Source organism: Condylostylus longicornis, unplaced genomic scaffold (genome assembly GCF_029603195.1).
Source record: "Condylostylus longicornis isolate FDR11 unplaced genomic scaffold, ASM2960319v2 ptg000026l, whole genome shotgun sequence".
Taxonomy (NCBI): Eukaryota; Metazoa; Arthropoda; class Insecta; order Diptera; family Dolichopodidae; genus Condylostylus; species Condylostylus longicornis.
Window position 1 is genome coordinate 1866812 of NW_026577995.1, and position 23921 is coordinate 1890732.

Below are 23921 nucleotides of genomic sequence, written 5' to 3' on the forward strand. Positions count from 1 at the left end.
ACTCCTCAGCGCTATAAGAACTTAGAATGCTTATACAAAAACTTGTTACTTGTAAACTTTTAAGCAATTTTACAAAAACATTATTTTCTGAGACAGAAGGATGTGGGTGTAAATGTGAAAATCTTTGTCTAATATATAGGTATTAAAACGCATTAAATTAAAGTACATAAAACTCATAAACTTGATTACACTTATATTGTAAAAAATAATTTCTTTAGAAAAGAGTTAATCTGTTGAACTGTATAACCAACTAGAATAAGGGATGGTTAATTGGTTGGATGGCGTGGTTGGTGTAGCACGTTCACGGCACCCCAATTAACACAAATGTGTCGTTTTGCTACCACTATCCCGTAATCATTAAGCTGTCAATTACAGGTGCCCTATCTAAGCCTGTAAAACTGGTTCTCTGCTAATTTTCGATATTTCATTCATCTCCGCCATAATTGCTATATAACTAATCTGGCCTAGGCCAGAGTTGGACATTCGCAGGCATAATGAAAGAAGATTTGCTTCGGAAGAAGATAAATATATAATAAAATTGTAAAAATATAGAGAAGATTAGAATGGGACAAAGGATGAGGAGAAATAAGTTTACTAATATAGAGGCTTTTGTCTATATATACAAGTTCAACTATACTGTTTCTCAATTGGATTGAAAGTTTTGTGCATTTAGCAATGAAATTTATATTAAAAAGCGGTTCATTATTGTAGCTTTTAGAATGACTCCCGGTATTTTGTAATTAATTGAAATTAGTAATTATGAAGAGTAGAATTATATGAAATTAGTGAAAAAATATGAACACTAAAAGTCTAAAATTAATACTTCTTCTGACAACCTGATACCATGGCAGTTAAAAAATGAGCATTCGTACAGTTCTTATAACAGAGGCTTCGCTCATTGCTCACAACATTAATGTAATTTTTACTTCATTTTATTTAAATTTTAAAAATTATTCTATTTTAATTATTATTAAATTAAATTTTATATAATATTAAAACTAAAATTATAATCTTAATTTTATTTTATAACATAAAGCATATTTACATACATATACATATATAATAATTATTATGTATGCCATATTTTATTTTTATATTAATTTACAGTTTTATTTATTAGGAATGTCATTTTACTACTTAAACGAAAAATGTCATAACAATTAATGATATTTAAATTAATATTTTTTTTATTTTTTCATTTAATTCAATGTGTTAATGATTTTCAGAATCATTAATTGAATAATTATGAATGCATGTATTTATGCAAGTGTTTTATAATATTTAAATAACTTGAATATTTCTTAATTTTTTGTAATACTGTAAAGTACATGCTATGGTATTTATTATAGATTCTAAAAATTATAATGTTGATTAATAATTCTATTGCAAAATTCTATTTTAAATTTGAGAGCCCCTATATCGATATTGTTTATTGTTTAAGGTTCTATATTACTCAATATTATACTCGTATTTATATTTCTGGAGTTTGTTTAATTTGATTATAATCTGCATTAAGTCGACGCTATAATTTTAAATATTTTGTTATATTATCTTAAAAATTATAATTTGCATTAGCATAAAATTAATTTCCAATATTTAATTTTCTAATCATTTAATTTAAAATTATTCCAAATGTCATCCATTTTGAAACTTAATTATTATGTGTGAAATTATGAAAAAAATTTGAAGTATTTGTAATTATTGTCATAATTCTTTATTGAATTGTTTTCGAAATAATTAAAGATTCTATGTTGACAGTATGAAAGTGTCCATCCGAAATCCCTTACAATTTAAAACTGCAGTAATAATGTACTAATACACAATTCAGAGTAATTACAATTTTTTTTTTTTTTCCTTCTTCACTCCTAGAAGGAGCATAGGGCTAGTGCATGATTTCTCATGCACTAGTTTCATAGCGTCATAGAGTTTAACTAGGTAGGTGACTAGCCTGCCGTAGTCTTATTTATATTAATTATTTGAGGTTATTAATATTTACTGTTTATTTTTCTTAGTCTTTAGTATCGAATATTATGAATATTTGAAAATTACTTGTATAATATTTATTAGTATTGCATATTAAGTTATATAATATTGAATATAATTTTTATAGTGACCTGACCGGGGTTTGAACCCGAGACCCTTCGGTTAAAGGGCCGGTGCCATAACCACTGCACCAATGGTCAGAGTAATTACAATAAATACACTCAATTGTGTGTCAGTGTCATGTTACCACTATTTTGAAGTCAGGCTATTTTAAGGACACTATAACAATATTTTGAAAGAATTACAATAAAATGAAATTAAAGAGATAGAAAGAGATTCTATAGAAGGATTGCTTTATAATTTTTGAAAATATTGAATTGTTTTTAAAACAGTGAGTGAATGAACACTACTTTTTGGAAGGAATTTTTTTAATTGTCAAAAATTGTTATTAAATAAGAATTAGAAATTGAATTGATGTGGACAAAATGTATATTGAGAAATTAAATTTTGTGAAATGTGTTTTTCAGAAGTTTTACAAATTATTTGAATATCCAATTTCTATAATTTAAAAATTTTCGGAAAAATACTTTCAGAATCGCATTTACGAACTCTAAAACAACAAAAATGAATTTATTTCTCTTCTATTATCCCTAAATTTTCTTAAAAATTATCAAAACTGTCAAAAATTTTGTTCACCTATCATTTCTTATCTTCTCCAATTAATTTAATTTTTAATATTTTTTTTTTATAATTTTTTTTTAAATAAATTATTTTTATTTCAATTTCGCATTTTTCATATTTTTATCATCAATTTATTTCATTTTTGTTGTTGTTTTTTTCAATTAAAAATATCATCTACTAATTGTTTTGTAATTATTCGATGTGGTCTTGTTGGATTCACTTTAGGTCTCTGATAAAGTCTAGCATTAATTGCATATAAACGTGGTGATAAATCACACCGGACATTAAACCACCAATCACATACAAAAACTGCTTGAGAAAATTGTGTACCATTTGGACATAAAAATGATGCCTGTCTACCATCTATATCACAATAATGCCAACCTAAAAGTAAAAAAAAAGCAAAGAAAAATTTATTACGTTAATAAACAGAGATTTAGAATTAATAAATTAAATTAAGAACTTAGAAATTTCGAAGTTGATAATAACATTTTTAGAATATTGTTATCAATATGATTTAATTCAATACCTTGACATCTTGTTTCCATGTCTGCAAAAAATCCGGGATATAATTGTTCATCGCAATAGAAATTTGTATAAGGAATTGCCGAAAGTATTGGATAATCTGTACCTGGCCGTCCTGAAATTGATACAAATAAAATTTGATATAGTCAACAGTTCACAAGAGTTATGAGTCAAAGAGTGATAAAATTTAGAAAATGACATTTTAAAATGTCAAAACATTAAAACATAAATAGATTAATGCTATAACAGTGTTACCGTTTGTGTATATGTTATGTGTTAAAAACTCATCACAATCAATTTACTCTAACAAATTTTTTACGATATAAGAAATAAATTACCTGGAATTGATTTTCCTAATTCTAAATATTCCCGGACTGAAGGACTCAAAAAATTATGTGGTATATTGGGTATATCTTTTTCTTGACTATTACCATCATTATCTAATTCTTGTCTTGGTTCTGGTTCAAAATTAACTGCTTCTGGTGCACGTATACGTTTTGCACGTTTTGATCTTACTGATTCACGACAGTCTGAAATAAAAATTTTTTTAATAATGCGAAAAATTTAACAAAAATGTAATTTTTCATCTTAATTATAGGAATATAAGACTTTATCGTAACTTAAACCGTAACATTTTGTAATGCACATTGATTATATAGGCTTATATTAATTGTTTACTATAAAAATTCAAGTTATTATATGTGCGTGTTTTATAATTTTTGAACGTTTATAAATACAAAAAAGTTTTTCATATTTTCATTTTTTTTGCTATCGTTGATACCTAATAATTATTGCACGCAACAATTTCTTTCATTTTATAGACAGTTGCCAATTTATGTAACTGATTTTCCTATATATTCCAATAGCTTAATAATAAGAATATAATCGTGCATTTCTTATAAGTATACAATACGTGATTTGAATATTTCACACTTAAGCCATAATTTGAAGAAATATAAAATTTATATGGGAATATGTGATATATGTATGTAGATAGTGTTAAGCTCGATGAAGTTGTTTGATAATTTATTAATTTCACAGTAATTTGGAATATTTCATTATTTTATTTAAAATTGTATTAGAAATTAATTTTTGTTACACAAATAAGAATGTGGATTAATATTTAAATTTAATTAGAAATAAAAATTGTTTAGCTTTATAGAATAAGATGGCCAGAAGGACTTAATAATGGTTTTTATAAACTAAATAACAACATGTTTAACATTCTCATAAAAAAACACAGGTCACCAGTGTCGCCATCGTTGAACTTTTGATGAGTACCACAAATGACAATATTTTCTCTATCGCACACAAAATGTTCGTTACGACGTCTCTTAAATATTTTATTAAGGAAACGTGATTTTCAACACTTTCAATTTCTTAAATAATAAAACAATAAGCATCTTCGCGTAACGCAAAATTAAAAAAAATTACAAATGACTGCAAAGTTGGTTGCTTAAAGTAAATGTTTACCGGCATCTCTAAACAAAATGTCAAACGAAGTGTTAAAGTATATAAAAATATATGCTAGCGCCAAATGTTTAAATTATGCAGTATGATTTGACCAATTATTATTTTACTCTAGTAAAAGGCATCAGATGCATTTTCTTGGCACTAACATGAAGCCACATGAGATATATTTCTGTCAAGAATTTGCACAAATGCGCTCCACAATACTAGAGTAATTTTCACTGGTACGTGAAAACTTTTATAATATACTTTTATAATATTTTCTATTAATAAAAAATTTCTCTTAAAATATTTTATTGTAAATAATTTTTTTGTTATAATATTTTTTTTATTGCATGGCACAATTAATTTTTATGCAAATAACGATTGCCGTGACAATTTATAAATATAGAATAATAATAAAAAGGGTCGTCAAAATTAATTGAAAACATTCAAAAAAGAGAAAAAAAGTAATCAAAAATGATAGCATTCAAATAAATCGAAAACAACTTAAAATTATACAATGCTAAAGCAAAAATATCGATACAACGATGACGATAGTAATCGATAATTTGATTCTATATGCCAGATACATTTAATGCAAACAAAATAATGTTGTGCAACAAAATAAGATTGTTTACAGTTTACATTATTATATACATATTTCTCAAAATTCTTTTATAAAAATATTATTGTTGCACTTTTATTTCGTATATTTTTATTTTATACTTGTATTTAAAATTATTACCGACGGCATTGCATACAATAAGGAAGGTTATGTGATGACACCGAATTTTACATGTCGAATATTCGGCGGAAACGCATTTTTCTATGATAGGGAAGGGTAAATAAAATATTTTTTAACGGATATCTGTCCGTCTGTCTGTCGGTTTGTCTATGAGGCTGTCTGTTAGTCTGTTTGTACGATTCAGTATCTTAACTTCGTCCTGGACTCTCGAATATGAAGTTAAGATACTATCACGAATATTTGTACCTGAGAATGAGACGGTTTGATCAACTTTTGAAATATGTTACATTTCTGGAATGCATTTCCCCATAGTAGGGAAGTGTAAATAAACTATTTTTAGCAACCTCTCGGTCTGTCGGTCTGTGTGTGCACGCGTGTATCTCAAGTTCTGCTGAACCTATTTTGATGAAATTTTATATGTAAGCCCTACCTTTTTGCACGATCCCCTACCTTGTCAAAAACTCGAAAATTTTTTAAAATTTTGCACGACCCCCTACCTTGTCAAAAAATCGAAAATGTTTTAAAATTTTGCACGACCCCCTACCTTGTCAAAAAATCGAAAATTTTTTAAAATTTTGCACGACCCCCTACCTTGTCAAAAAATCGAAAATTTTTTAAAATTTTGCACGACCCCCTACCTTGTCAAAAAATCGAAAATTTTTTAAAATTTTGCACGACCCCCTACCTGTCAAAAAATCGAAAATTTTTTAAAATTTTGCACGATCCCCTACCTTGTCAAAAAATCGAAAATTTTTTAAAATTTTGCACGACCCCAAAATTTGTCCCTTGTCAAAAAATCGAAAATTTTTTAAAATTTTGCACGACCCCCTACCTTGTCAAAAAATTGAAAATTTTTTAAAATTTTACACGACCCCTACCTTGTCAAAAACCATGGCACGGATTGATCAACTTTTGGGATATATCAGACCTCGGGAACTGCACTTTTTAGCGGGCCTGTTTTACATTTTTGAACATTTTAAAGAAAATATTCAACCAATTTACTTAAAATTTCATATATAAGCTTTGCTCGACTGTACGCAAAAGTTCCTAACTTTTGGAAGAAATAAGTCGTCAGCAACTGGACGTTTACTACGGGCCAAATATACGTTTTTGTGTATATAAAGAGAAATAATCAACCGATTTCATTCAAATTAAATATTTGAATTCCTCGTATTAGACAATGAGCATATAAACTTTTTGGAAAGATCAGGGCTCGAAAACTGATTTGTGAGCCGATTTTACTTTTTTCACCATATCTACGGAACGAATTTATGGAATTTCTTGAAATTTGATATTTGAGTTCTGGTTGTTACCGAAAATAACTGGCGGGCATTTCAGGGAATTCGGGTAGCACAAAGCGAAACTCTACTAAAAGCCAAATTTACATTTTTCTAGGTATGTTAACTATAAGCTTACTAATGTCCTAAAAATTGTAAAGAAGTATTTAACAGACATTTTTATAATATTCTGTAACATTTTCACTTAACTGAACAATACACATTGCGGTCGGTTATGTGCTGACCACATCAGATTTTTATTTTTTTTTAAAATTTCATTATTGTCATTTTATTTGTTGTGTTCGCTTTCATATACAGTTAGAATACTAACTAGATTCAATAATGTAAACTTACAAGCTAAAATGGCAAAATACACCATAAATACAAAAAATTTTTTAAGGTAGGTAGGTAATGTTTATATCGCGAAAACATAACAAATTAAATTTTTTACATTTTAAGTAAAACTATTTTAAAAAATTGAAATAATTCGAATTGAACTGAAAATACATAATATTTTTCTCATTTGTTATTGTATATTAAACTAATACAAATAATAAGATCAAATTTACAAAAAAAATTTTTAAAAATTATTTTTCATCGAATAATTTTTGTTTTTTTATATATATTTGTGTACATATGTAGTATTTGTTGTTACTAATGTCTCTTATTACTGTGTACAAAAAACCAAACAGAAAATGTCAAAGATTATTATCAAAAGATTTTTGAATTGACTTTAAATGTTACTGATGGTGTTCTTGTGTTTATTGATTAACATAAATATTATGTGTTGTGTTTATTGTCAATTCATTGAACTAGATAATTACTACAGTAAATGTACGAAGTTTAATATTTATACATATGTCAAATTGTCAAATACAAGTAAAAGTAAAGCGGTGTATTTTGTCAAATTCAGCATATTTCAAAAAATATGGAATCTTATTTATTACACCCGATTACGATATAGAACCAAATCAAATATTTAATTTAGCCAATTCATTCAATCTTCCATATGGAAGACATTGAGTTCAAATTTAAAAACACAAAAAAGGGATAAAATGCAACATTAAAATGTCAACGCACTGAATAAAATTTTGGCGAAAATAAATTTTTTTTTTTTTAAATTTAAATTTTCGCGCAGAATACGAGTAAAACGCATTACACTTTTGAAAATGCAAAACATTCCATTACCTGCCAAAAATATCATTTATCTGTCAAATAATTGTTGACATCTGTCAAATTAATATGAAATTTTTGCTTTAGGTAAAGGTACCGTTTAATTTCATGAGAATCTGCCATATTTTTTTCTAGTCTGTAAAAGCAACTGTAAAATAAAAGAATTTCTCAATTATACAGGCATGATTTTGAACAGAAATTTCGATTATGTATTGTAACGCGCCTCTAAACTTAACAAAACCTGTTCATTAAATGTGTATATTTGAATTTGTTTATGGTTGTTGATTTTGTTTTCGTTTTGTTTTTTTTTTTTTGTTGACATACGGTGTGTGCTGCATTGTTTTACCACTATTATAATGCACTCAGTATAATTTTTGTATCAGGGTAATAATGTATATGCATATGTGTATGTTATGTGTATGTTATACTAATATAATATCATAAAATGATGTCACTAGTCTAATCATACATTCTACCAAATTTTTTATTGTTTTTCTTTTCTTTCGTTGTTGTTCTTTTGATTTGTTACTATGCCTCCATTTTATACATTTATTTTAGTATTTCTATGTGTCCATACAATCTTATTTTATTTGCCTTTTTTTTTTTTAGATAGAATTGCATCCCAACGGAGTATGATTCATACCTTGCAATTCGAGTTGTTGCATATAGTTTTTTTCTTTTCTTGTTTTTCTGATTATTTATTGTGTGTATACCTTTCGGTTTTTTCCTTTTATTTTGTATTGTTGTTATTCGTATTTTATTTGTTGCCTCTCTGCTCTTGTTGTTATCTCTATTGTCGCTGAAAAAATATTGTTAAACAATGTAGTAGTATTTTTTTTTTTCATTTTTCTTATTGTTTTTGTATTAATGTTAAATTTGAGAACCTCATCGGAAAATTCGCACGTTCCAGAGATTTATTAATGCACGGAATTGCATTTGTTGTACTTGTTTTTCTCTTTTCTTCTTTTTGTTGTTGTGTTTGAGCAAACTGTTCTTTGTTATTGTTTTTTTTTTCTTTTTACAGACTATTGAATGATATTTTTCTTTGTATAGTCGTAATTGTATATAGACTTGGTGTTGTTTGTTTATTTTGTGTTGCTGTGACTTAATGAGACTTTTAGTGACTGTTGATGTGATAAAACGTGTTTTTCCTTTGGTTGTTTTTCTCTCTTATTGAATGCAATATTGTGTTGTGAAGCATCGCATCGCGTCACAGTTTCATCAATATTCAAAAAGGCCTACATTTTGTAAAAAGTGAATAATATAATGCAAGAGTTTGTGTGCCTTTCTAAGTCGTGGCATTATTATTATTATGATGATGATGGTTTCCTTCTCATTATTATTATTCTATGTTGCACATTATAGTGGTATACTGATGAGAATTAAATGCAATTTTGATATCGTGCTTTTAAATTTTTTTCTTGTTTGCAATAAAAATTATTTTTTATTATTATGATGCAATGATTCAGTTTGTTTTGTTGTGTTTTTGTTTTTTTTTTTTTTTTTATTTTCATTTTATTCAAAGGTCAGCCAGTTTTTCTTTTCATAATGTTTGATTGTTGTTATTGTTAAGATTATGGCAATTAGAAAATTTTCTTAATTTCATAATTTGATATTAATATTTTTACTAATATATAAGAGAGAAGAGGAGTTTTATATAGCTACTCTATAAATTAGAAATTTTAAATTTTTAGTCATAAGAAATAATTGTGACAAACATTTAGGAGGGAGACTGTATCTTGAGTTAATTTTTAAAAATAAAAAATTTGACACTAATTTTCTAATTGACGTTTTCTAATAGAATTTTAAGTATTATTCTTAGTTTTAAGAAAATATTCTGTAAATTCGCAGTTGATCTTAAGAATATTTTAAATATTTATTTATGATATATTTAATTTATGATATAAATAATTTTTAAGTATAATTTTCATTCGCTTTGAAAACTTGTTTCGTAATTATAGGTTAAGTAAATTTTATACTTTAAAATATATATTGCATATGTATCAGGCGCAAAACAGCTAAATATTCAAAAATCGCAATAAAATTTTCTTTTGCTGAAACTAAAAACAGAAAAGAATTAGATGAAATTACTAATTCTATATGAAAATTTTTAAAAATTCTAAGTATTTTTAACAATACTTTTGGAAAAGTTAAAAATTTTGTTAATAAATTTGTCAAATTTTGATAATAAATTGAAATCAACTTACACTCATTACTATATAAAAGTTACTCGTCATACATATACAATAATATGTAAACATTCCGCATGTATAGTATGCTATACAATTATCTAATAATTAATTACCTTAGTACTTTACATTACATTGCAAATATAAACAACATATTAGCTATGTTATTTAATTAATAACCTAATTTTTTTGGACAAGTGCTTGCAACCTGTCTTAAATATTTTTCTAAACCAATTTTAATATAAGAAACTCACAACTGGGGACAATTTATTAAAAAATTCAAGAAATTACAGTTAAATATTAATTACTGTTAAATATTTTTTATCAGACATAGTGTGACAATATGATAGAAAATAAATTATACTCTAAATGTTATACTAAATTGAATTTTAAAATCACTATACAATATTCCTTCCTGTAAAACGCAACCACTACATTTTTATTCTACATTTTTTCAAATTTTCAACAAAATTGTGTTGAAATTATTAATTTAATTATTATACCTTGTCTTCAACACATCCATATATATCAATTTATCAATATATGCTTACGTAATTATAAAGTATGCACACATTAACAAAATACTTGTATAAATTTATTTTGTCAATTATTAAAAAAAAATTTATTACTCCTACTGTGATCTACCTCACTATAATTACAAATTCACATTTCAAATTCAAATTTTTCTATTTAATTTATAATGTTACACAACTTCTTCTATATTTTAAGTAATTAAAACTAAAGACCACCTGTATATTAAAAAAATATTCTAATTATGTTAAAAGTTCGGTCCATTTACTTAAGTTTGCATAATGTTAAGGTTTATTTTTTTTTAAATAATGCCCACCTATGGCGGCTACACTTTAATGTTAATTTTATTAGTTTTTCGTCTTGTTGTTTTCAATTTAATTTTCAAAAATTTAAAATCAAGTAAATTAAAAAAAAATGTATAACAAAAATTAACTTTATTTTAAAAAAATATATTGTTAATTTTAAATTTTTATAGACCCCTCCTCCTTTACATGAGAAATCTTTCTGAAATCGATTAAGACAAATTTTAATTGTATACAAACACAACAAAAAAAAAAATATATAAAAAAACCTCTTTCATATTTAAAATTTCAAAATTTTTTGACAGAAAATGTCAAAATATAAAATAATAAATTTATGCTCTGATTTTTAAATACACTTTCAATTTTATACAAAAAGAAAAAAAATTAATTGAATTTAACATAAAAGTATGCGCATTTGTTAGCATTAAAAAAATCACAGACCAAAAAAGTTGGTCAATTTTACAATTTCATAAAAATCATATAAATACTCCTCTCTGCTCTTAATACCGATGCTTTTAAGAAAATTTATTTGTGCATTATGCACCAGGTGCAATTTGGAGTCTCTTAGTCTATTATAATTTTCACTATATGTGTATGTGTTTATAACACATTTGGCGGCGCAAAATCGTATATTGCAGTGATTTGATTATTAATGTCTATATATTATATTCTGGTCTATGGGAAAACTTCTTCATTATGACTGCACTTAAGTCACATTATAACATTAGTAATTTGAAAGCAAAAATATAAGAATGAAAAAAAAAATCTTAAGTTTCCTTGTAAATTTTTAAAAATAATAATAAAAAAAAAATTGTGATTAATAGTCGAATTTAAAAATAGAAAGAAAAAAAAAATAAGAATATAACAAAAAAAATTTTTAATTTTTACGAGTATTTTATTTGGTGTTCGTTTAATTCATTATATAATTAAAAGTAGCAGTATAAAAGTTTATTTTTGGAACACAATGCAATTATTTAAGAATTTAAGAATTTTTAATTTGTGAGCATTATAGAGTTGATAATACTCGTATAATGAATAAATTTTATATTTTAATTATATTAAAGAGAATTAAGAGGGAATTTTGTATTTTATTTCTGATTATAAATATGACAAAATTTTATATAAGCAGGCTTGCTAAAATAAAACTATTGTTAATCTAATACTAAATCGCTGATTAACATTATATTATAAAATTATATTATATATTGATTTTCAATTAATTTTATTATAGTTTCTTATTTTTTTACAAAATGGAATACGTTATGGAATTTATACGATATAAGTTTTTATCAAATTATGGATGTATGTAATTTTTTAAACAAGTGATTGTTATGATTTAGTACCATGTTACTTTGTAAATTTTTATATTGTATGAATTTAATTTACTACCAGATTAATTTCTGCTATTTAAAAAAACAAAACAATTTTATTAAATTGACGACCTCTTACAATTCTATTATAGGCAGTAAAATAAAAATTACTATGATAATTATTAAAACGCAAAATAAATTTTTCGAAATTTGAAAACAACAATAACCTAATTTAAAAATTTAAAAAAAATGCAACTCACATTAGCAAATTTTGTTAAATGTCATTTTTCAAAATATATACTGTCAATATGTCAAATTATCATTGTCAAAAAATATTTTATATGTCTACATGTTCAATATGCTTGTTTTCGTAAATTGCCTTTTTTTTGTTGAAATTTTATAAGGTAATTAGACATTTTTTTTTATATTTGAAATTTTGAAAAATATTTTTGAAAATTTTGTCGATTATGCGTGCGTGCAAGTTTGCAAATAATGACGGGGTTGAATTTTTGATCAACTTCCAGCAAAAAATCGTATAGGGAGGCCGGCCTCTGATTCTTCCTTCATGTAAATAAATGTTAATAATTTCGAAGTTATGCTACATAAAGCAAACATTAACCATTTGCTTAATAAATAATTGAAAAATATTTATTTTTATTGTTGCAATCAATTACATCCGACCTTCAGTTTTCAAAAAAAGCTATCCAATATGGGAATTTTTGAAGTTTTTTTTTTGAAAATTCTTTTAAAATTTCTCGAAGCTCTTGTTATTATTATTTTCTGTCTTTTGTGCTATATTTTCGTCAGTTTCTCACAGTCTCCTTCGCTGCTACCCATACGATTTATTACTGGAAATTGACCAACTAAATTTCAGAAATTATTTATTACCTTATGCGAACCACTCTGTATATGCATTTTAATTTATATTGATAAAACGTATGCTTTATAAGTGATATTGCCTGTATATCCTTAATCCATAAAATTATTCAAAAATATTATGTTAAGTGTCAATGTCAATTTGTACGCAATAATGATAATTTTACTATATAATGTATATGTATTCCAATAATGATTTATTGTACTTAACTCTAGTGGTGAATTCTGATATATGTATATTTTTTTAAGGTTATAAAAATTGTAAATTGATATTCTAATTTATATTGCGAATTGAAATATGCGGAAATATTATTACTTTTTAAGAAATTTAGGATAATATTTTGACATCACGTATAATAGATATTTGGCATAAACATTTTTTTGTAAAATTCAATAACTAAATATTGTTATATACAAAAATGTTATATAATTCTACCTACATCGTAATGAAGGAATTTATATGCTGGATTTATTTTGGAATACATGATTCATACAAAGGCGAATCGTGCATTTTCCAGCATTTTCGTATGATAAGCATATCGATACATTTTCGAATATATCCAAATAATCCCCTGAATCCAATGGGCCATTATTGCTTTATTTGTATACACCGATTTTTTATCTTAACTGTTATCATATTTCTCTGCGTAACAATGATCAAAAAACAATTTCTTTAATCAAAATTTAAAATATCCATATGATGTCTGACCAATTTTATTAATAACAGTTAAGAAACCAATTACTCTATTAAAAAATATATTTATATTTAACACATACGCAACTCTGTGTAGTCACAGCAATGATTTTTTTAAGAATATTAAGACGATGAAAACATTTTGTCTTGCATTTTGATTTTCGCTTTTTCTTTTTTGTTGTTTTGATCTCTATAACATACTTATTAAATTATTTTTTAATAATATCAAATTACAAGACAACATTACTATAAGTTTAAAATGTGTATACATAATTTACCGTTTAATAACACCGAAAATGTAAACAGGTGAACAAAATGTCATAAAGTTCTCATACACTTTTAACTTGTTTGCCTTTTGTTTTTGCTAAACTTTTTGATTATTTTTGTTTTAATTGAAAATATAAAAAAAGTAGAGGTGGCAAGTAGACGTAGTAGAGGTAGCAAATACTATAACACAATCCAACCATTTCCTATTCATAAGACTGAAATTAAACATTCTTGTACGAGCTTTATTTTTGTAGTCTAATTCCAATATGCTGTCTGCAAATCCTTTTACGAGACTGTTTCTATACAATATTAATTGAGCGGATTCATAATTTTCCTCCCTGTGGCGTGTTGTGATTTTACATTTTATGTTATATAATGATTTGTATTCATGAATTGTAAATAAACTTGTAATAAAATTGCAACGAAAAAAAAAATAAACAACTTGTATATTTTGCAGTCCAAATATAAGCAAAAACAAAAAAAAAATGCATGAGAAGAACACTGAGAGACAAGATGTTGTACATTAATATTTAAACCAGTTCAAACTTTTAATTTTTTGTGTTTGATAAGCTTGCAATATAATGAGTTGTAAGAAAATTCTCAAGGTAAGCTTGAATCAAAGTAGAGTTAAGAGTAAAGAATGAGTATAAGAGTAATAAAAATGAAAAGAAAAATCTACATGGAAAAATTTACATTATTTTTTTTTTTGGTAGCGATAATATGACTCGTTTTAATAATGTCTACAAAATAAATAAATAGTATTACTATATATTATGTGTATATAGTATTAATGCATGGAAGTCATTACATATAATTGCATATAACTTCCATAAGCAATGTAGAAAATCATTAGAAGTTATGATTTCTCTTAAATTTTTACAAGTATAATGTAATTTGGAGACACCTGGTATTCTTAACTTGTACTTAAATGGATTGATTAAATCACGCATTTACTTACGTTCTAGCGGTCATATTTCGTACCACTGAAATTTTTTTCTGTAACATAAAATACTATGAATTAATAAAACGGAAAAAAGACTGTGATGCGGTAAAATTTTTTAATTATTCCTCTTTGCTAATTGTAATTAAGTCGTTAAAATTAATTCGAAAAGCTATGTTGATATCATGAGCGCTTATATGATTGCTGTCATCCAACTTCAAAAGCTATTTGGTCTTATCTTATAAACTATTGAAATTAGGACAGTATTGAAATTTTTAATAAATTAATGTGGTAATATGGCAATTATTAATTCCGAGAGAACGTTTGTTCGAAGGATTTTATAAATTCATCATAGCAAATTCGTGCGGCTGTCACAAACTTGAGGTGATTAACTCTATTTTTCCTCATTGCAAATAGTTTTAATTTTAATATAAATTATACAAATTAGATGGCATTTGGGCATTTCATTTTGTCATTTTTATTGAAAGAACCATTTTTAAGTTCTATCACAATGCAGTTCTATTAACATAATAACACCTGAGTTGATAGGAACTGCAAACAAGAACAAAACTATATTCTATTGAAATTATGAATGAAAAAATAAATGTGAGTCCTGTTGGTTTAATTTATAACAAATGCAGTAATATTTATCATAAACAGGAACAATTGAAATGTCAAATAGAATAACTTTTGAATGCATTTAAATTAAGTTCGAAAATTTTCTTTTTCACACGCAGGAATCACTTAGCCTTAAAAATTGGTTTTCTCTTAAAAGTTTGAATTTTTACAAAATTTCATTTCATAATATTTTACACTTATAAATTTAATCACAAATTAATATTATTTTTTCTTCTTTTCTTTCTTTAGGTAAGTCCGACATATTAATTAAGAACATGACAAAAATTTTATACGTGAGTACCTTATTTAATTTATATTCAGAATTTTATAATTTAATTTAAATTCGTTATAATTCCACACACATTATCTGCAGTATTTAATTTTGGTTCACAGTTTAACGTTTATTTTCTAGTATTTGACTCAAAGCCGTACGTGCTTTAGTTTGCGAGAGCGCAGTATGGTTGAAATAGGTTAAGTGCAAGCTCAAAATAGATAAAAAAAAGGTAAGCGCTTTCTTAGAATGTTTATACTACAAAAACTGATATAGAGATCAAACATAAACATGCTAAATATTACTATATGAGCCATTTTATGTTAAGTGCCAGACCTTTTGTGAAAAAGCTCAAATTTAATTAAAAAAATTTATTTCTTGCCAAAAACTAATTCATGTAATTTAATTAGAAAAGAAAACATATTTTACCTTATTACAGGTAAACTATGTTTTATTACCTTATTCCAGTCGGCTTCTTTCTGCAAATGTGCAAACTTTCAAAACTCTTCCCTGTAAAATTTTAAATTTGGTACTTAACATAATCTTTGCGCTTAACCACCGAAGGGAAATTTGTTTTTATATAAGAATTATTTTTTAGAAAAATGCAAAATTTCTTAATTTATCTTTATTAAAAAAGAAACCACAAGTGTTCGGAAAATTTCATATGAAATTCATTTTGATGTAAATTGCTTTTATTGCCTCAAGCGTATAACAGTAATGGCAATTGTCTTGAATCATAAAGAATTTGAAATTATTATTCTATATTAATAAATTAAAATTTCCGCGATATTTTATCAGAATATTGATGTCAACTATAATTAAATTGCATTATGATTTATTTTGACACTGTAATACATGTATAAGATGACTAAAACACACAACAAAAAAACTTATCGAAAATAATTATCATAATTATACTTAAGAGATTTTCATATTATTCAAAAGACGGAACTTGATTTACTCTTAAACTCATTAATAACTTATGGCAAATCGCAATCATTCTCTTTATATATTTAAAAAATTTAAAACTAATTGACTTTTATAATTAAATTTTTTTACTCTTAAAAATTATCAAAGTTAAAAAATATTCCGGAATAAATTTCTTAAGTCTTTCTATACATTCACTTTCAATATCCTTTTAAATGACATTAAATAAAATATTGGCTTTTATAACCATAAAGTTCATTCAATTTCAATTAAAAAAGCTTTAATAATCTAATATGCTTGAATGAATACCATCTATACTGCTATTTTAATATTATGAATTAAAATTGCAATATTTAATTTAAGAACCATTTATAATATGTGTATATAAGAGTGTATGTATACGAAATTCGACAGCAGAAGCAATTTATTACATAATATCGTAATTTTATAAACATGCACTGTAATTACTTAAGACATTTTATATTTTTCCGGCCATTTAATCGATTTCCATTTAAAATTTTTAGTATATTTTTGGCAAAATTTGAAAAAAAAAAATTTGTGCATGTTTGCTACAATTTGTTAGGACTGTTTGGCCGTCCGTGAATCTGTTCTAATTTTCGTTAACTAAGTTCTTTGAAATATTAGAGCTTGATCAAGCTCCTATATAATAATAAATGGGTAACAGTAAATTTTAAATATTTTAAATGAGCCTGTTAAACGTATAAATTTATTGAGACTCTTTTCCATTTTATTCTTATCCTAAAAATATGTAATAATTATGTCATATTGTAGGTTTTAGATTTGCACAATACGGACTGTGCACCCCGACCACGTAAAGGAATTTATTTCGTACACTCTATGAGAAAGACCGCAACTCCTTCTCCTACGAACTAGAGCATCACACTCTCTCAGAAGGCGTACTGAGGTATCTTTATTTTCCCTACAGAATCTGAAAGTTTCCCACCTTTTAGGTCGTGCCTACTAAGTTGCCCACCGAAATTCGTTGTACCTTGACAAGACCGACAAGACATTTTTAGGGGTTCTCACCTGATTCTTGCTCAACCCTATAATTTTTTTAAATCGCTGCTGGTCATAATCCCATAGAAACTCTTTGACCTACCAAAACTCTGGAAGACTTCTCCAGTGCTTTGAACGCCTTTTTTCTGGTCATGTTAATAAGATATTTAAGGGAACAACGCAATTGCGAATATTGAGAACGTGATTAAACAAAAAAAATATTTTCTCTTGGAAATGTGCTTCTTTACAAATCCTTGGTTTTATACAGATCCGAATTTATTCTTTATTAAACCAACAATAATATAGTCAAGCTGAAACATAAAAAAAAGCAACAAATCGGTGAAAATTTCTTTAATAAATTTTAACACCTTCAATTAATTGTAAACGGTTTTTTTTTCTTATTTTTTCTTTTTGTTTTAAAATAATTTTATTGAACGGGTGCAATTGCTCATATCGCGGTATCTGAATTGCTTTTTTTCTACTTTAAATGCAATTTTTTTTTTATTTCAAAGCTTTCAAAATAAATTCAAAACAACATACAAAATCAAAACAAAGTATGATTCAGACTTTAAGACGTAAGTAAACGTAAAAATCTTACGTTGAGTCCAGTTTCAGACCGTTTTTAACGAATTTTTATTTTGTTTCATTAATTTTTTTATTATTGTAAATGGTTATTCAAATTTGGTTAGCAATATACATATTTATGTAAGTAAATATATATGTATGTATAGTAGGCGCTTACGAATATACAGAATTAAAGTGAATAGTAGAATGCACCCATTATAAAAATCTAGTCAGTTTTTACAATAAAAGTTGGTGTAGTCTAAATTGTAAATGAAATTATTGTTTTCAATTTCAACTTATATAATTACATACAATATATATATATACGTATATAGAAAAAAAGGGTGAGTTCACAAAATCTAAATTATATGCTATTCAAGCCTAATTGATTAGGCTTGAAAATTATACCACTTAATGTAACAAAAAAAAAAAAAAATTGAATAGCAAAGTAGAACGAAAATTCATGTTACCTTTCTAATTTTAAAAATTAAATTCAGGTTTCCATTCTTATTGCTATTAAGTTTAGAATTAAAAATTGATTCTTAACCTAGATTCGAATTTGATATTTTTGTTCAAGATAATGTTTAAGATTTAGGTAAAATATTTGCCTCAAATTAAGAACTATATTAAAAAAAGTAATTGAAGGTAATTTAGATTGTTAATTCGAAAATTTAAATTAAATTTTAAAAATTTTTAAATCTATTGAAATACAATCAGTTCTTATTTGAATATTACCTACAAAATTAATATTAAATATGAGTGTCTCACGATATATACGTAAAATTTTAAGAGTGTATACATTCTAAACTCATTAAAATTTTTAAAAATTTATTAGGCGAAGGCGCTTGGAAATAATTGGCACTTTCCCAGAACGTTATCAATCCGTGTCAATCACTTCAATTACTGTCATTTGCAAATGACAGTCATAAATGCAATTAAAGCAATTCTTGTCAATTGATTCAAATGTTTCTGACAAATGCAATAACAAAAACTTGAAATTACTTGCGTTAGCAAATTTGAATTGGAATTCATGACTTTAGCGTCAAAAAATATTGAGATTCATGACTTTTGCAAATTGTATAGAAATGATGCTCTGGGAAAATGCCAATTACATGCATTGCCATTTATTTTTTGTTTGAGAATTCAGTACTTTTACAAAACTATTCATAGTTATTTGACACTAAATATCGCATATACTTGCTTGAGGGCTACATTGTCGGGTTATGAGTGCTCGATTTACCTTCACTGTGGATTGCAGTTTTCAATTATCAACATTTCCAGTTTAAGTCATTTTATATGTAACCAATTAAGCATTTCAGACTTTTGTTTAAATTTGAGAATTTCTTGTTGATTTCTTTTAACCGTCTGAAAAATTTTGTTTTCAACATTTGATTACATAAGCCAGAATACGCTTCATTTCAACTGAATTAAGAATTTTATGTTAGAAGAAATTATTAAACCGTTTATTACTTCCGCTACAAATTCCAATCTAGTTTAAATAATTTTTAATTTTAAAATTCCTTAAATTTTTATTGTAGACTTTTTTTAATTTTTTTGACAAGATGCCGATAAATTTATTGAACAGAAATTAATAAATTTAATTAAATTGAACAATAATTATTTTTAATACCCCGCTTCCTATACAAAACATTTCAATCGTTGTACATTATAAAATAAGTAATTACTGTAAATTGAATTTGAGCTTATTTTACACCATTACCTTTACAAATATTTTAATTAAAGGTTTTAATAATTGAAATTTCTTAGAATTCTAATTGAAAACTAAATGGTATTAAGTTGTTCTTTGGTAAACGTTTATTTTGGCTTACAAATCTTAATCTTAAATTTTTACATTTTTATATTTTACATTTGATCGATCAAATCTGTATGTTGATTTATCAATTTTAATTACCAGTTTTGGATATTTTATAGAAATTATATGCAATATTATGGAGCGTATATAGAATTATTTTGAATGAATTTTTATGTGTCCATAAAGTTTTGATAGTTTAAATTTTGTTTTTTTTTTTTTCAATAAAAATTAAAATTTGATATTATTGAATACCTTAATATGTGTGTATTGTATATAATGGTGCTAAATCAAGTAAGTCCGGTACCAATTTGTATTTTAATCTGATATGACATTAAAATTTGTGTTAATACACATTATAGGAGCACTGGAAGTGGGAATGAAATTTAATATTTAAGTTTATGTGGTTTTATAACTGATAGTATAACAGAATTTGAAACTATTTATAAATATAATTTAATTATGTTATTAAAAGATCACAACCTTAAAATGGTTTTCTTAAGTTTTTTTTTTGTTTTAAGACACGTTAAAAAAATTAATTAGGTAGAAATGTCCAAAATTTTATTTTCCTATTATGAGTTTTATCGAAAACGTGATCAAATTGAAAATTTTATAACTCTTATCTATTTGAAAACTAAATAAATTTTTTTTTAAATTAATTGGCAAATAGGGGATGTAAAAGATAAAGTTTTACTCACACGTAACTATTCCCATTTTTGTAAAGCATATTACTCATTCAGCTTTAAGATTTTGTCTGTCACACCCTGTCATGAATAACTCAACAGATATATGCCATTTATGACCTTAAATTGCTCTTTATACGAATGGTATGGGTGTTTTTGATAATGCAATATGATTTCGCATTTCTAATTTAGAACTTAAATAACTTAGGCAACAGAAAGACGCAGCTGCAAAAATTACAACTTTGACATTAGCATAAAAAAAATGTTCTTTTAGTTAATAAAAGTCCTAAGATTGTCGCATGTTTTTTAAAGTTTCAATAATGAAACTCAAAAATTTGATTTTGTGTTTTTTAAGTACAAAATAGTTTCCGCAGCAGTAACATTAAAATTGAGTTGCTTCGTATACGTATATTTTAAAAATCTTAACGTGCAGTTGTAGTTATAATACAAACAGCAAAAATAGCACCACATTATGAAGTACATTTCTGTGACAGCACATGCAATTTTTTATTGTCAAACATAAGACACATTTAGTGCTAAATTCAAAATTTAATTGTCAAATACGCAGTATAACAGATTTTTCATTATTTTAAAAGCAAATATTAGCAAAAACAATTGCAATTATTTTCACTTACAGAAACCTTTATACCATTTAGATGAAATTTTGTCATATTGTTATACCATTTTTTATATTAGAATTTTTATTATCTGGGCTGGAAGTTTTAATGTGTAATCTTAATGAGGATTTTGTAATTCGTTATAATTACGCATGTATTTCTTCTTTCATTTAAAATAAATTTCTCTTTATATGAACAAGAAATTATAGAATAAGCGTCTAACGTGTAATCTTCCTAAAGAAAATTTATTTCAGTATATGTACACTTTTTAATAGTGAACTTATTTATTGAAAATTTGAATCGTAAATGAAAATATTCACTTATAAGGTTCTAAATTAACTTCCGTGATGCCATTAAATAAAAACGGTAAATATTCGTAGCTCATCCAACTAGGCATTCGTAGCTTATACAACTATACACGGTTATACGCAAGTTTATGTTGTAAAAAAATCTTAAAATATAAGCTAATTTTACAGCGTCACATTAAGTACTTATTTGTAGTCAAAATCCATATTTGTGCCCACCTGTATTGTAACATGCAATTCAGTTCATTAAACGTTGGTAAACACAGATGTTGTTTTACTTTGCTAACACAAGAGAAACGTAACATAATAAAATATTCCAACTACAAAATTTCACAAATAAGGTACAAAATTGCGTGAAAAATTACTAAATTCATGGAAATTGTTGGTCATAATAATTTTCCTTTAAGATTTCAATTATTTCAATTTATGTCAACATTTCCTTTTAAGAATTTAAAAAAAAAATTTTTTTATTTTTTTTTTTATTTAAATATACCAATTTATCATATGAAATTCTCGATCTTTCAATTAATTATGCCAATATACATGTGTGTATAATATGTCTGTGTATGTTATGACCTATGCATTTGAATGGTATTACAAACTAGACATTTTGCTTTTGTGAAAATTGTTGGAAGGTAAGCCTGAAAATTGAAGTAAACTTTTTGGTTAAACTGCTCGCTTCAATATTCAGCTACATAATCTTTGTTACTTACGTTTGATATGTAAAAAACAATGATTTACAGTATTGTTTACGTTTTATATAAAAAAGTTAAATTTTTTACATTTTGCGTAAAGAATGCTGGGTTATTTACGTCTTATACGAAAAAAATGAATTTTTTACATTTTACGTAAACAATACTGGATTATTTACGTTTTACATGAAAATACTGAATTTTTTGCATTTTCCGTAAACAATGCTGGGTTGTTTACGTTTTATATAAAAATATTGAGTTTTCTTACACTTTACGTAAACAATATTAAGTTTTTTACGTTTTATATGAAAATGTTGAATTTTTTACATTTTGCATAAAGAATGCTGGGTTATTTACGTTTTATATAAAAAATATTGAATTTTTTTACATTTTATGTAAACAATATTAGGTTATTTACGTCTTATATTGATTTTTTTACATTTTTCGTAAACAATTCTGGGTCATCTACGTTTTATATAAAAATATTGACTTTTTTTTTCATTTTGCGTAAACAATGCCAGGTTGTTTACGTTTTATATGAAAATATTGAATTTTTTACATTTTTCGTAAACAACGTTGGGCTATCTACGTTTTATATAAAAATATTGAATTTTTTTACATTTTACGTAAACAATATTAGGTTATTTACGTTTTATATGGAAATATTAAATTTTTTACATTTTGCGTAAACAATGCTGGGTTGTTTACGTTTTATATAAAAATTTTGAGTTTTCTTACACTTATCGTCTTACATTTACGTCTTATATGAAAAAAATGAATTTTTTTACATTTTGCGTAAACAATTCTGAGTTACTTACGTTTTATATAAAAATATTGAATTTTTTACATTTTACGTAAACAATACTGGATTATTTACGTTTTACATGAAAATACAGAATTTTTTGCATTTTCCGTAAACAATGCTGGGTTATTTAAGTCCTATATGTAAATATTGAATTTTTTATATTTTACGTAAACAATACTGGATTATTTACGTTTTACATGAAAATACTGAAATTTTTACATTTTGCGTAAACAATACTGGGTGTTTTGCGTTTTATATGTAAATATTGATTTTTTTAAAGAAGCTTTTTGTACATATTCAGTTTTTTTAATTTTAAATTAAAATTATCGAATATTTTATGTTCTTAAGGAAAAAATAATATTGAGTTCTTATGAATACCCTAGGATTTGCCTCCACAATTTCATTAATGCTTATTTTCATGTACAATTAATAGCAATTTTCCATTTTCCTAACACTTATTTTAAATATGGTACTAATACTTTAAATTTTTAATTGAACTTAATCGTTTAAATATGTTTACGTACCTTACTTACCCACTACTACTTTGTTTTGAAATTTAATACTTTATAGATGACCTTTTTTTAACTTTAAATACTGGATGAATAGTAACATTTTAGGATAACGCAAAAATGTACAATATGCACTCTATTCTTCTTTGAATGAGAAC

At 25.2% G+C, this 23921-nt stretch overlaps 1 protein-coding gene across 1 annotated transcript in view; it reads right to left on the minus strand.

Moving 5' to 3' along the window:
* Positions 1 to 1344: 1344 nt before the first annotated feature.
* The window catches only part of LOC129607127 (uncharacterized), a 78781-nt gene continuing 56204 nt past the window's right edge, over positions 1345 to 23921 (minus strand). The window contains exons 2-4 of the mRNA XM_055517870.1: positions 3528 to 3719; positions 3194 to 3304; positions 1345 to 3048 (exon numbers count right to left, since the gene is read on the minus strand). Of these exons, the coding sequence (XP_055373845.1) occupies positions 2822 to 3048; positions 3194 to 3304; positions 3528 to 3719 (530 nt within the window). The 3' untranslated portion in view covers positions 1345 to 2821. The remainder of the gene's footprint in view (positions 3049 to 3193; positions 3305 to 3527; positions 3720 to 23921) is intronic.